The sequence below is a fragment of the Colletotrichum godetiae genome (assembly GCF_030913485.1).
Source record: "Colletotrichum godetiae strain CBS 193.32 chromosome Unknown BDP55scaffold_4, whole genome shotgun sequence".
Lineage (NCBI taxonomy): Eukaryota > Fungi > Ascomycota > Sordariomycetes > Glomerellales > Glomerellaceae > Colletotrichum > Colletotrichum godetiae.
In genome coordinates, this window is record NW_026851252.1 from 1,336,840 (window position 1) to 1,350,744 (window position 13,905).

At 55.2% G+C, this 13,905-nt stretch overlaps 5 protein-coding genes across 5 annotated transcripts; 2 read left to right on the top strand and 3 right to left on the bottom strand.

Annotated features, from left to right (window-relative positions):
* Positions 1 to 229: 229 nt before the first annotated feature.
* On the top strand, positions 230 to 2,559 carry BDP55DRAFT_647323 (Alpha/Beta hydrolase protein). The gene has a single exon (XM_060573768.1). It carries the CDS (start codon positions 478 to 480, stop codon positions 2,347 to 2,349), a length of 1,872 nt encoding a protein of 623 aa, XP_060435218.1. The 5' UTR covers positions 230 to 477; the 3' UTR covers positions 2,350 to 2,559.
* On the top strand, positions 2,543 to 5,466 carry BDP55DRAFT_647324 (YL1 nuclear protein-domain-containing protein). The gene is made up of 2 exons (XM_060573769.1): positions 2,543 to 5,367; positions 5,444 to 5,466. Exon 1 carries the CDS (start codon positions 2,989 to 2,991, stop codon positions 5,365 to 5,367), a length of 2,379 nt encoding a protein of 792 aa, XP_060435219.1. The 5' UTR covers positions 2,543 to 2,988; the 3' UTR covers positions 5,444 to 5,466.
* Positions 5,467 to 5,838: 372 nt separating this feature from the next.
* On the bottom strand, positions 5,839 to 6,400 carry BDP55DRAFT_266976 (uncharacterized protein). Its single transcript, XM_060566381.1, has one exon. The coding sequence runs from the start codon at positions 6,251 to 6,253 to the stop codon at positions 5,882 to 5,884; it is 372 nt and encodes a 123-aa protein (XP_060435220.1). The 5' UTR covers positions 6,254 to 6,400; the 3' UTR covers positions 5,839 to 5,881.
* Positions 6,401 to 6,789: 389 nt separating this feature from the next.
* On the bottom strand, positions 6,790 to 7,948 carry BDP55DRAFT_647327 (uncharacterized protein). Its single transcript, XM_060573770.1, has one exon. It carries the CDS (start codon positions 7,462 to 7,464, stop codon positions 6,910 to 6,912), a length of 555 nt encoding a protein of 184 aa, XP_060435221.1. The 5' UTR covers positions 7,465 to 7,948; the 3' UTR covers positions 6,790 to 6,909.
* A 1,389-nt stretch (positions 7,949 to 9,337) lies between these two features.
* On the bottom strand, positions 9,338 to 10,643 carry BDP55DRAFT_690394 (uncharacterized protein; the record flags this gene model as incomplete). The annotated part of the gene is made up of 2 exons (XM_060576853.1): positions 9,338 to 10,453; positions 10,503 to 10,643. The coding sequence occupies 2 exons, from the start codon at positions 10,641 to 10,643 to the stop codon at positions 9,338 to 9,340; spliced, it is 1,257 nt and encodes a 418-aa protein (XP_060435222.1).
* Between the last annotated feature and the right edge of the window lie 3,262 nt (positions 10,644 to 13,905).

Below are 13,905 nucleotides of genomic sequence, written 5' to 3' on the forward strand. Positions count from 1 at the left end.
ACGGTGGATGTCAGGCACCAGGCAGCTCCGAATACAGAAGACATGCTCGCTATCTGAGGGGACATTGGTCACATGCTGGTGCGGGTATCCCTGATTGCGCCTTATCAGGGGATATGAGACTACGGGTACCCGCCAAGGGTTACTGTTAAGCTGGTTGCAGTCTCGTCCGTACAAAGTCGTAACGCAGATCCGGAGGCGGAGACCTTTTGGCGCAGGAAGTGGGTTATCGGGCCTGACCTGTGCACCCTCCGTGAGTCGGAGGCAACGTAAACAGCCGCCAGCGTCGTCCACCTGATGCTGTCATAACTTGGGTGCACGTTGTCTGCGCATTTCAACGTCGGCATCATTGATCCTCTTGTACTCATCTACCTCCACGCGTCGCTTTCCGCGAGACCCCAAATCTCGACACCTTCGCTCCTTACTCTTCACCAACCGCTCTACCTGAATGCGACGATTTTCTTGCGTCTTGAGACAACCATGAGACTCAAACTAGGGCGAGGAGGCCAGTGTAGCTCTGCTGGCAGGGTTACGGCACAGCTGCTCTTATCGTTCCTCGCGGTATCACCGACTCTAGCTTCCGTTGGGGAAGTGCCAAACAACGATGAGGCCGTCCTTCAACCAGGGCCACTGCTTCCACCCAGCACCGCACAACCCAACTCGGGCGAGCATGTTTTTACATTACGACACATTTTCCATCATGGCACGTATCGGCATCCTCAACTGCACCGACGCAAGGATGTCCGCCACTCCGACGGCGCCGATAACCAGGTCTGGCTGGCGGAGGAGGACGGATACAAGAGGGAAAGGGTGATGCCTTTGAAGGCGCAGAGCACGCCACTCAATATTGAGCGCATGGTCGATCGTCGGCCGTCTGTTGTCGATCCCATGGTTACCGAAGCTCGTCAGCGCGGCTATGTCAACATCATGTCGTCTTCCGACTGGACCACCGACGAGGTTCCCGGACCCAACATCACAGACAAGGACACGGTTATCAGCCTTGCCATAATGGCTGCCAACGCATATATCGAAGAGGAGGGCAAGGCGGATTGGGAAGATGTCGGCAGCGGCTACAACAGAAGCGCTGATTTCGGATGGGAGGGCGACGGACTCCGAGGACACATCTGGGCAGACGAGAGCAATTCGACTATTGTTATTGGTCTCAAGGGAACTTCTACAGCCATCTTTGACGGAGAGGGAACCACAACCAACGACAAGGTCAACGACAACCTCTTCTTTAGCTGCTGTTGTGCTCAGCAGGGGCAGTGGACCTGGCATCAAGTGTGCGACTGCGCCACATCCACCTACTCATGCAACAACACTTGCGTCGTGCAAGCGCTCAAGGATGAGCACCGATACTACACGGCGGCCAAGGAACTCTACTCGAACGTTACCGAGTTGTTTCCCGACTCCAACATTTGGCTTTCGGGCCATTCCCTCGGGGGTGCCGTCAGCTCCCTCCTGGGCCTGACCTACGGTATCCCGGTCGTGACATTTGAGGCCGTGCCAGAGGCCCTCGCTGCTAGCAGACTCGGTTTGCCTGTTCCTCCGGGGTACGACCAGATGCTTCACCAGGCTCGCACAGATACTGGCGCTTTCCACTTTGGCCACACGGCAGACCCCATCTATATTGGCACCTGTAATGGCGCTACTGCGACGTGCTCCTTCGCTGGATATGCCATGGAATCGGCCTGCCACTCAGGGCTTGAGTGTGTCTACGACGTTGTGGCCGACAAGGGATGGAGAGTCGGCATTGGAACCCACAAGATCCGATCTGTGATCCACGATGTCATCATGAAGTACGATACGGTTCCAGTTTGCAAGGCTACACCCGAATGTCGCGACTGCGCCAATTGGAAGATGTACGAGAGCAACGGCACCGAATCGACAACGACGTCCAAGTCCTCCACAACATCGAAAACGCGTACTCGAACAGCCACCTGCCAGACGCCGGGCTGGTGGGGTTGCTTGGATGAGACCACGACGACGCCGGTCACGACTACTACTTCTACGTCGACCACGTCCACATGTAAGACCCCCGGATGGTTTGGATGCAAGGACGAGACAACCACTACCACAACGACTTCGTCTTCAACCACGACTACAACAACGACGACCACTTGTAAGACACCTGGATGGTTTGGCTGCAAGGATAAGACTACGTCGACCACGGGCGCGACTTTATTCCCTGGCGCGACCCCGTCCCACACCATCACTGCCGCTCCCACAGCTACTCCCACATCAGCGCCCACGAAGGCAACCCCTACGGATCCTCGTTGCAATAAGAGGTACTGGTTCGGATGGTGTAAAGAGTGGACTCAGGCGGGTAAGAGCTGGAGCGAAGAGATGTGAGTTTTGCATAGACTTACCTGTGCTTTTGGTTTGGAAAGGGATGCAGGAGCATTACATGAATTAGCAGGCGGCGTTTGGTCATCGGAAGGAGTACACATAGGAGTTGGTAATGCCAGCCACAGATTAGCAATTGCAAGTCATAAGAATCTATGTAAATGAGCTTGACATGTAGAAATCTTTAGGAAATCAGATTCTCATGTTCTCTAACGACGAACCATCTGCGTTACGAATACCAACGCCACACAAATGGTGTTAGCCAGTCTCACCAGTGGCCTATGCCTCGGGTGACGCCGTACGGAGGTGACGCCCACTAAGCCCCACTGAGGGACTCGGGGCCGTTGGTCGCTGCCCGCTGCCCGCTAACTCCCGATTCGCTTGTAGTTGGTACCTTGTCGGGAGGTCCTGGGAAAGTCGAATTGTCAGACGTCACAAGTGCCGCGACGGCCGCTGCATCTACAATTTTTTTTCCCCCCAGAACGCGTCTCCCGCCTTTGCTCTTCAAGAACCATCAACGTCAAAATTCTACCCACGTAACTCATTTCACTCGAACAGGCCACCGGCTTTGCACGCCGCACCCACCACCGCGCGGCAGAGATGGGTTAAAGGCCCAACTCGACACTTGCCATTTCGACCGACGCGATGGCTACGACCACAAACGGCACCAAACCTTCATCGCGCGATGAGTCTTCGGACTCTAGCGGCAGCGACAGCGAAAATGAGACCCCGACAGTCACCACCCCGACGACGGTAGAATGGCTCGCGACCGGTCGATCAAAGCGGTCTACCGCCGGTAACCGCATGAAGTCGATGCTCGCCAATGAAGAACCTGACTCGGACCTCGAACTGCTCTTCGCCGAAGACGACAACGACGAAGGCTTCAGCGATGTTGACGATGCCGGTTCCGACGTGCAGATGGACTCATCGTCCGACGACGAGGACGACCAGCAGCAGGGGGATGACCTGGAGGGAGAAAAGGAGCTCGAGAAGCAGGCCAGGGATAAGAAGCTGGCGTCGCGGAAACGCAAGGCCCAGGAAGCTATCCCGGCCAAGTTCAGAAAAAAGGTCCGCATCGAACAGACCGCCGCACCCGCGCCGCGACCGAAGAAGAAGTCGGAACGAACGAGCTGGCTGCCCTCGGTGGCTGACATGCCTATCCGCGCCTCGCTCCGCCAGACGACGATGCTCAGCAAGGAGCAGTTGCACCAACAGATGAAGGAACGCGAGGCGAAGCGGTTGAAACAGGTGGCCATCATGGAGAAGAAGGCAAAGAAGCTGGAGGCGTCGAAGAAACCGCCCATGACACAGGCGGAACGGCTAGCAGAGGCTGCTCTCGTCGAAAAGCGCAACGCAAAGTCGTTGAACAGATGGGAGGTGGCCGAAAAAGCGCGAGAAGAAGAGAGGCTTGCGAAGCTCGCCGCACTCAACAACCGAACACTGAAGGGCCCTGTAGTAACGTACTGGAGCGGCATCGGCGAGTGGGAGCATCATCTGAAGCACGTTGGCAGGGTCGCCGAGGAGGAGAAGCCCGTTCGGAAGAAGAGAGAAAAGAAGGAAAAGGTGGACAAGACGAAGGGCAAGGAGAAGGACCAGAAGGATGGCAAGGAGGACGCCTCAGCGTTGAATGCTTCTGAGCCGACGGTGCCTGCGGCGACAACAGAGCCAACAGCAGAGGGGCAACAGAACACAAAGCCTGATGCTTCGCTAGTTCCTCCGACGTCAACGGACGTCGAACAACCTCAGCAGAACGATACTCCAAAGGTACCATCGCCATCGACGCCCGCCCCGACAGACTCTACACCGACAGTGAAGACAGAAGACCGTCCTCATGTAATGGCTCCCCCGCCCATTCCTCCACCGCCATCATCGTCACTCGCCATGCCCAAACCCGAAGACAAATCCAGGATGATGGCACCGCCATCAATGCCTCCACCGCCGACCTTTGGATCCTCGCCCATGGCTCCTATTCCTATTTCGCAACCTCCAAAGAGTTCGGTGTTGGCAGCTCCAGTGCTCGCGCCGCCTGTTCTCGCACCTCCCTTGGGCGGCATCCACCTAGCCCAACACACGACGCAGCCAAAGTCGAATGTTCTGGCGCCTCCTAATCCATGCCAGCACAAGTCTCCTCTCTCCATGCCAGCCCCTCCCCCTCCTCCGTCAGCAAGACCGCCGCCGCCTCCCTCACTAGCATCACTCCAGCCGATACAACCAATCGCTCCGCCTAAACCTCCATCACAACCCGCAGTCGATCCCTCTCCTCCCCCACCGCCTGCGCCGCCTGCGCCAGCAGAGGCACCAGCGCCCAAGGAGCCTCCCCCAAGCGAGGTCGCTCGCAACGCCTTTATCCTCCGCAACTTTGACGAAGAGCGTGTGCGTGACAAGACAGTGCAGACCCAAATTCTCTTTGGACGACGGATGGACCGCCTTGCGAAGCCAGCACCTCGACCAGTATGTGTCATTACCGCCCACCCCGCTCGCTACCGCGACCCTGAGACGGGCTTACCTTATTTCAACGCCTACGCATACCGCGAAATCCAACGCCTCCGCCGCGGCGAGTACAAGTGGAGCAGCTTGCTCGGCGCATGGGTCGGCAGCTGCACATACGCTGCTCGTGGAGTGCCGGAACGGTTCCTCAAGGGAGGACCGCCAAGACAGCCAAAGAAGAAGGAGGCTGAAGAGGAGGAGGCCAAGAATGCAGAGACGGCCAACGGCGCCGTCGGGGAGGGCACCGAGAAGCAGGAACCCAATGATGCCAAGACGACACCGCCCGCTCAGGAGGTAGTGGTGGATGGGCCGACAACCAAGATGGATGCTGTGACGGCTGCCGCGACGGTGCCTTCATCGTCACCGTTGGCGGCGCAACCGCAGGCCCAGCCGCAGCCGCAGCCGCCAGCCCAGCTGCAAGCGCCGCAACCATCTCCACCGGGCAAAGCTCAAACAACCCAGGACAAGGAGGCGAAGCCGGCCGTCGCCGAGTCTGCCCCACAACCCGCTGCCGCTTCGGTCGCGACTGCTGTCTGAGTAAGGATAAACTCTACGGGCGTCCCGCCTGAGTAGTTGAGCAGAAAAAGGATAAACGTTAACGGGAACGAGAAAGCCACGGCCGATTGAGGATTTTTTAATCGGACGGCTTGCCCTGCGCCCTGAACAATTATAGGCTCCAACCGATCAGATCGGAGAGAGTGGGCCGAAACAAGGCACATACCTACACAGACACACACACATGGGGAGTTCAGAAGGAGGGTAGGAGGGAAAGTCAAAAACATGGGACTGGGCTCACATTTCGAGGTCCCCGATGTTCACGGGCGTTTGTTAGGCCGTTGCTGTATTGGGTACGGCGTTATATATGGCCTTTTCGTGTGGGATGGAACGGGAATACTGTATTACTATTGTGACAATACCCGCAGGGCGTTGTGAGGAAGACGACCTGACGTCTCGGAAGTGCTCTGAGAAGAATTGATCAACTGCTTCACTCTCACCTTTGTCTGTGCTGTGAGCATTTCGCATCACCGGTCATCACGGTACAGTATTGGTCCTACGTATCACTGATTAGAGATGTGTGTGACGACCACGCCAGGACAAAGGGCCCAGTCCAATGGCATAGAGCAATCTCGTGAAGAGTAAAATAGATTTCCAGTACTCCACGGTACTCCGGGTGAGTCTTTTCGGCCGGGAACCAAAAGCCCGACGATGAGTTCCCCCTCCCCCTTTGTCTCTCCGTGTCCTCAAAGCTTCTTTGAGATTTTCTCCCACCTCGTACGTAATGACACAATTCAATGGTATCAAGGGGCCCTCGGAAGCTGGATGATGAAGCACGAAAGGGGGCAGGGGAGGAAAACGAAAGCAGACCAAACCAGAAGACTGGCCAAGATAGAATGGGTAGGTGGTACGGCTGACTGGAGGGCATGAAAAACGTTATTTAAGAATATGTTTGGACGTTGGGGGTGTAGTGGTTGACTTTTCTTACCAGATCTCTTTATTTTCTCTCGCGCGCGCCGAAAATTGTTGGGATGGTTTCTTGTTCAGACCAGGGCGCGGTTACGTGTTTACGTACAGTCCTACAAGCAGACCACTTACAGCGCACAGGCGTATACTACCGTGACAAAGAGGAAAAAGTCTAACGCGAAGTACAGGTCTCGACTTTTTCTCTGGTTTTGGGGGACCTGAGTCGTGATGGGTGCGGGTATGTAGGAACGCATGGTCAGGAAAAGGCCGACAGGTCAGGGGTAGGGAGATGGTAGAAGGTGGGAGGGGAGGTACGAGGAAATGTAACGCCGTTGGACGCAGTAAGGCTCGGAAATCCAATCTGTGATCGAAAACACCACCAAACGCTGCGTGGGTGGTGGATGGGAGTAGGGGGAGGGATGAAGTTACGTAGTTGCATTTTTTTATACCACACCATCCCATGCATTTATCTACGTACTCGCACGCAGACACACTTACCCATGCATTCGTTTACACGCGCGCGCGCAGTGTAGAAGAGGAGAGTATTATGGTGGCATTGCAGGAAGTAAGGCTGTTGACACGGTTCACATCCGACGTTGAGCCTCGTCAAAGCATGCTTCACACTCTTCCCCTGAACCATTCGACCCCTCTACCTTCACTTTGATCAAGCCTACCCGTACCATACATACACACAACCATCCCAAGCTTTCGGGTTCGATATCGGATTCCCGTCTCCTCCCCCTCGCACCGTCCGAAGCTTTCATTCGTTCCTCGTAGTCGTACCTGATCTTGCTTACACGTAGCTTTCTGTCTACTGTGTAAAGTCGTACGTACGTATACACACACCATCCAGAGTTTTTCCCGCTCACTAACACATCGTCGTCCTATGATTAACGGTGTTGCGGTCTCACTAATACCCTCCATCTTCTTTCCCCCCTTCCCCTCGTCTGAGCGTTCACTCCCAGCCATCCCAATCCCACAGGTCCGCCGATTGGGCATGAAGAATAAGCAACCACTACAAGTCCTACAATCCACCATCCAGATTTTGAGTATTTGTGCCTGGTGCCTGGCTGGTGCGGCCGCATATCTGGATACCTGGATGAATGAGTCTGGATGAGAATGATTTAGCAAATATAGGAACACCCACACTATACCTCGCTGAAATATTCGCATCTCCCCGTCTCCCGTCTTAACTCTTCGTTTTTTTCCGACGTTGACATCACTTGGCGAAGAATATGCGGATGAGAGAGGTCATTTGAGGGGTCTCGTGAGGTTAATGGGATCGTAATTCAGCCGCTTCTTCCTCCATCTCCGACCCCCTCTTCCGCACTCACCCCTCCCCTCTCCTCCCACGAGTGAGTCCCCTTGAGCACACGCGTGTTAAGACACCATCGCCGGAAGGCACACAGAGGGGAACGGACCATCGTGCCCAAAGACATGTCGTCATGCTCCCCGGCTTTGATCGGGGAAAACACGGCAAGTAGGGCAAGGAGAATACTCATCACGCCGAGTGAGAGAAGCCCATGACGACGCTCGCCGGACACGAAATTTTTTCAAAGTCTACCCGTCAAAAAGACGAACAAGACGAGAACGAGCAACAGAAGTTCAAAGGTGGTTGATTGGAACTGTGGGACCCAATCCAAAGTTGACTTTACAGAAATCTCTCTCATAATCTTCAACTAGCGAGTAACACCCTCGAGATGCCCTGCCTTAGACCCAAGTGCCGGCCAAGTTGCGGCCGCTTTCCCAAGGTAAACATCGTGAACAACAAGAAGAGAAAGAAAGTCACGGAAAAAGAGAAGAAGGACAAACGCCCGTCCGTCGGGTACCCAGTCCATTGACCAACTACGCATCGTCGTCACCCTCCCCCCTCCTCCTCACTCTCCTCTCATACCTTACCGTACCTTATCCCAAGAAGAAAACGCAATGACCTGCATGGCTAAGCTTCTTTTGATGGTTTGATGAACATATTTCCCCTTTTGGCATTTCTTTCCCACTGGTTTTAATTGCTCATGCTAAGCATCTTTTCTCGCCTACTCTTGCTCTATCCCCAAGCTTGTCCATACGCAACCTTCATCCACCCGCACACTCATATCCAGGCACACTCATATCCAGGCACACCCACATAGGAACACGCACACGCACGCACACACACACGCACACACACACACTCACACACTCACTCACATCCCATCCAATCGCAGTAATACCCCACCCAGTTCGTACGAGGCCTCGGCCGAGCCTCACAACGAACTTCCACCGTCCACATCTTCGAAGTTCGAACCCTCTGAAACTCCCAACCGCGGGTGCACAGATGGTCGAGTCACTCACGCGGAAAGAAGCTTATTGAGCCCGAGCCTCGAAAAGGAGCCAAGTTTGCTTACTTTCTGAGGACGATAAATCTATCGGCGGCCCTGCGCCGCAATTTAACAGCCGGTGGCTTCATCCGGGGTATTGGGAACTGACACAACGGCGTCTGTATTTGACATATGGGGCAAAAAGGGAGTTTCATGCTTCTTGAGTCATTTGTAGATGTGTCATTGATCTATCACGATCTCGTTCCTCCTAAACTGGCAACGCTAGTTTGCTTGCATGAGTATCGTTTCCCATCAATGAGCTTGCTTGAATGCAGCCATGACAAATGCGACCCAGATACTCCGAACACCATGGTAATGTGTACCGCATTTGCGCCGTTCCCATTTCCCATCTTTTTCCTCTGTGATTTCCGTTCCGTTGCCCCCAAAGTTCCTCGAAATGTCCACTCCATAAAGCGCCGTTGGCATGAAAGCCGTGAGTGGTAGTAGCTGTAGAATGGGGAAGGAAAGGGTATATCTCGTACAGTACTCCGTCCAAAATCCGATTCCATGGTAATTTCGAGCTGGCCAGCCCTGAACTCCAATGGGTAAAGAGGCTGATGCGATGCCGCCTTTTGTATAAACTAATATGTAATCCGTCTAGGTGGCCGTGTGTATGCTAGGCCAGCAATATGTACGACGGTAGTGCAAAGTCACCTTATAGTGTAACCCGCGTAGTCGTTGTTGTCTGTTTAGATGCCCTTGCCGCGAATAACATCAACCATCCAGCCCATCTCGTTGACCAAGTCATCAAGGCCGTTATCAGCAGGGGCGGCGACCATGGTGTGGACGCCAGGGTGGACCTTGATTCCGGGAGCCCGGGGCAAGCTGTAGTTCTGCTCCAGAGACGGCTTCCTCGTGCTGGGAAGTGACAGGGGCTGAACAAAGTTGGCGTCGCTCTCGTTGGAGTATCGATCCTCTTCGGTAGAGTCGTAAAAGGATGGGGTGTCATCCTCGGGAGAGATAGGGCCGATGGAGGAGGCCGCGCTGGAGTCAGACGAGAAAGAGAAGCGCGAGGCGGATGGTGCCGTTGCCAGGTCCCTCAGTGCCTTGTTGACAGGTAGCGGAGGAAGGGGCGAGTACTTCTTCTCGCGAGTGAGAACCCTCGGTACGTGCACTACCGGCAGGGTGCTGTCAGAGTGAGAGCGCTTGAAGGGTGGTGGTGACAGGCTGGTAGTGTAGGGATTGATCTCGTAGGCTGAGTTGGCAAAGTTCTCGTCATCATCTCCCTCCTCGGCGATGTCGTCGGGGATGGCGACAGGCGGACGCCCGAAGGCGCTGGCGGAAGCGCTGGCGAAGGGATTCTCATCAGAGAGAAATCGCCTCAGGGACTCTGGGGAAAGGTCGCGAGTGCGGCTTCCCTCTGATGAACCCGAACTTCTGTTGTCGTCTGAAGAAGACCCGGAGTACGGTGAAAGGGGGCGGTCCTCATCGTCGGGTTGACGACCGCGCTCAGCAAGCCGGCTGGTAGATGGCTTCCTGTTGAACATGCGACGCCAAGATGGCGGAGGAGACGTAGAGCCGGTGCGGGAAATGGCTCTGGTAGGTTGTGCGGCCGGCGCGGAGCCCAGTCTGCGGATTTGACCGCCAGGCACTGGTGGCGGCGGCCTAGGCGTAACGAACTTGTCTTCGGGGTTCATGGTCTTCTGTTCACCAGGGCGGAGCGAGCCCAAGGATGCACTTCTCTTCCGCTCGGCCACCTCGGTAGGAACATCCAGAGTGTTGACAGTCTGTCCAGGAAGGTAGGGGCAGTTGGTAGTGGTAGGCAATGCCGGGTTGTGCGACTCTTGCGTTCCATCAATCTCGTACTGAGACGTGTTAGTGCCCAGATCACCCTAACGTCGCCAAATAACCTACATAGTAGTAGTAAGTGTTTCCCATCTTCAGGCCGCCGTTGCGCTTCGTATCCCTCACACCCAAGTCGTCGTCGAGAACAATGTCCTTGAAGGTGTGACATCCGCGCCATTGGCCGCGATCTCGTCGGATATCTCGTTCCATGATGTATGGTTTGGTGAAGTTGTCCCAGGAGCCGACCAAGTGTACTGATCTTACAGTCGGGTGAGTCTGGCTACATAGTCGTAATGGTCAGTCAAATGAAAGGAGGGGCTTCTTCTGGTACTATATATCAAGAGCAAGTGAGAAGGTGTGAAGCGTGATGTGAGGCCAAGACACCAGCCACTGGGCTTGCGCCGAGCATCAGACCGGGTCCCCTGTCCCCCTCCCAGGAGCGGAAGAGGTGCCGATCACCGTCGGCGACGCTTTTTTGGCTTTGCAAGATGTTTGACGGAGTTTTCGGAAGGTTGCCGCTGAGAAGCTGGTAATGGCAGGTGAAAAGGTGTGAGGGGAGGAACGGGCGCAGGCCAGGGCCGGGGAGGTAGGGCATAGCATAACCCGATATAAACTTTTCCATCCGACAATGTTCGAAACATGAGCCCAAGCAGACGGTTAAGCAGAAGCAAACAACCTTCGGCGCCGGTCCCCGACTACTTTCCCCGACCCTTTGGGGAAACCGAAGAGATGTGTGTGAATGCTAAATGAGGAGAGGCAGCGAACTTTCGCAGGCCTTTTGCTTCACTCGGCCGTTCTTGGATTTGTGCAGGAGTCATGTAGAAGACGTGATAGGACGAGGGGATCAAGGCTATTGGCCAGACATACAATTATGCGAGTTCGAATGGAGAGGACGATCGATCTTACGGGCTTGGAGCGAAAGCGAAGCCAAAGTCTCGACCAGCGAACGGGAGAAGAAAACGAAAGCGACCAGAACGAGCAGACCAAAATGGTTCCAAAGAAATTAAGATAAAAACGACTCACAGCATGAACGTAAAGAGTGTCGTCGTAGGGTCCATGATGGGAAGCTAGAAAAAAGGCGAAAGCCCGAGTCAAATAGGGTCGCGGGGTGTAAGTCTCAATTAATGGAATGTTTGTCCCGCTGCGCCGCGTATGTTGGTACGGGTAAAGCTGGGGAGGCTTGGAGCTGCACGTTGGCTCAGCCAGCGTGGTGTAAGTCGACTTGGCCCGCGTTGGTTGGGATACCACAGTCTAATTCGATATCAATGAAACGCCAGGAGCAGTCCCATTCTGTCTGGATAGACGCAGAGCAGCACCGGGTTGAGGACTGGCCAGGCAGATTTGAAATTGAGGGACAGGGTGGGCGGCCAATGGAGGGGACCGGATGCGCGTGGAAGCGCCGTGTTGGTGATCTGGAAGGGTGAAGTCGATCGCTGACTGGCGAGCGCTTAGAGAAACAAGCGGGCGGGACCTGGGCATGCAGAGCAAAAACGGCAAAGCAGGTACGGTTCCTAGGTTTGGAAACAGGCGAGGTAACGGAGGAATTGTAAATGTCCAGATGGGATGTTAGAGGTTGAGATGGGTCGTCAGGTACCCCGTCTCGAGTAGGTTGGTGGTTTGGGTTTGGAGCCTTTGGGGGACCGGTTTGTGGGAGAACGGAGTACGGTGTACGGACAGGTACGGGATAGTTGTCGAGGAAGTTTCTTTCGAGGTTGCTCTGTAATAAATATGAACCTCGGACGGAAACGGGGGCACGTCTCGCGAGCCTTGGACGGAGTTGGACCCAGGATTTTGTAAGCTGAAGCAGTAGCGCGGGTGAGAGAATAATTAGACGGTCGTAGCAGAGATCCTCAGCAGGCCGGTCTGACCAGTGGAAGAGTGACGGGCAAGCCAGGGTCTCCCAGTCTATTTGAAGGGCCCCTCGACGGGCACTAGCGAAAGACAAGAGCTGAAGGAGAAGCGTGGTGGACTTGTGTGGATTACCGAATGGTCCTTCTTCTCGATCTGGCGACGCTTTGAGCGCCCGCAAGCCCCCTTCTGCCTCTGGTAATTCCGCAGGACCCGCGCAAGACCCCAGTCGGAGGAGGCGTCGATGGTGAAGGTAGTTGGACCAGATTGGGACGAGATGGGGCGGCGACAGCGGCGTTGGGCGACGTAGCCACCAAAATCGTGGCTTTCAAACTTGGTACAGAATTCAACGGGCCTTTCCTGACGCAGTTGGTCGTGTGGCAGAGGCTGCTGAAAAGCCCGAGGCCTGAATGGCGAGGGTGACTGAGTATCCGTGGAGCAGACTGATGCGCAGTAACAGTTCATGCAGCGCGCTACTATGGCCAGGGCTAGCAAAGGCTCGACAGGCCATGTGGGTTGAGCTTGACTCCTTGTTCGAGGTTGAGTGCCGGGTGCAGGAGCAGGGGGATGTTGCCGTGCGGGAGGATCTATTGGACGATGTTCTTTAATTAAGGTCCGTTATTGTAAGGTACCATGCAGTGGGGATTGGCTGCAAAGCTGCGAGGAAACAACCTTGAAGGTGACTTTGGACTGGAGCACTGGAGCCCTGGAGCCCTGGAGCCCTGAAGGCCGATTTGATCAAGGTGACGTTGGGTCCGTCTCAGAACCGCAAGCAGAGAAAGACGGCGGTTGGCTGTTGGTTCGTGGCGTAGCCAGGTGTTGGTTTGGGTATCTTGGTATCTCTCTATTTGCGGCGCAAGGTGACAAGGTGAAGTTGAGACGTGAGACTTGAGGCGGCCGAAAGATGGCCAAGCCATTTGCATTCGAGACGGCTGACGGCTCAAGGTCAGAGAAGAGAGCTCCGTGTACCTGTATGGATACTGCGTAAACTTATGCGCGTGCGTGTGACACCGTTCTGTACCTGCAGGATGCAGCCAGGAGACCGTCAGAGCGAAGCACCTTGCGTGCGCCTTTCTTGCCTCAAAATGTCGACCGTGACAAGCAGACGGAAAGACGGAAAGAACATGGTCATCCGTTCTTGTCGCAGTTGGCGCATTCGTCTTCCCCTTTGAGAAAGAACCATCGCGAAGCGTCAGTCATCCTGTAATAGTCAGTGGGCAGCTACCCACGTATCCGTAAAGGAAGTACACACTAGGTGGGTAGGTGGGTAGGTGGGCACACCTTCCTTCCACCTCTCCTCTACGAGGAAGAAGGCAGGTACAGCACGACCATGGTGATGCCAGTTTGGGTTTGTGTTTCGTGTATTCCTTCCTTCCAAATCCCCCGTGTCTATTCCCCGACCACATCACTCGTCATAAGGAACCTACTGGCCAGTCACACAGTCCTGTCCTTCCACGGCAACGCTCAGCGGGTGAACCGTGTCAGCGCGGTGGCCAATCAGTCTCGGTCTTCCGGTACCGTGGACGGCGAGGGAGCCCCACGCCGACCTCCGTCGGCCTCTTGACGCAGGAGTCCAAGACCGCGCCCTCCTTGTTCGTCGCCCGTCACAACCTGCCGTTATCCG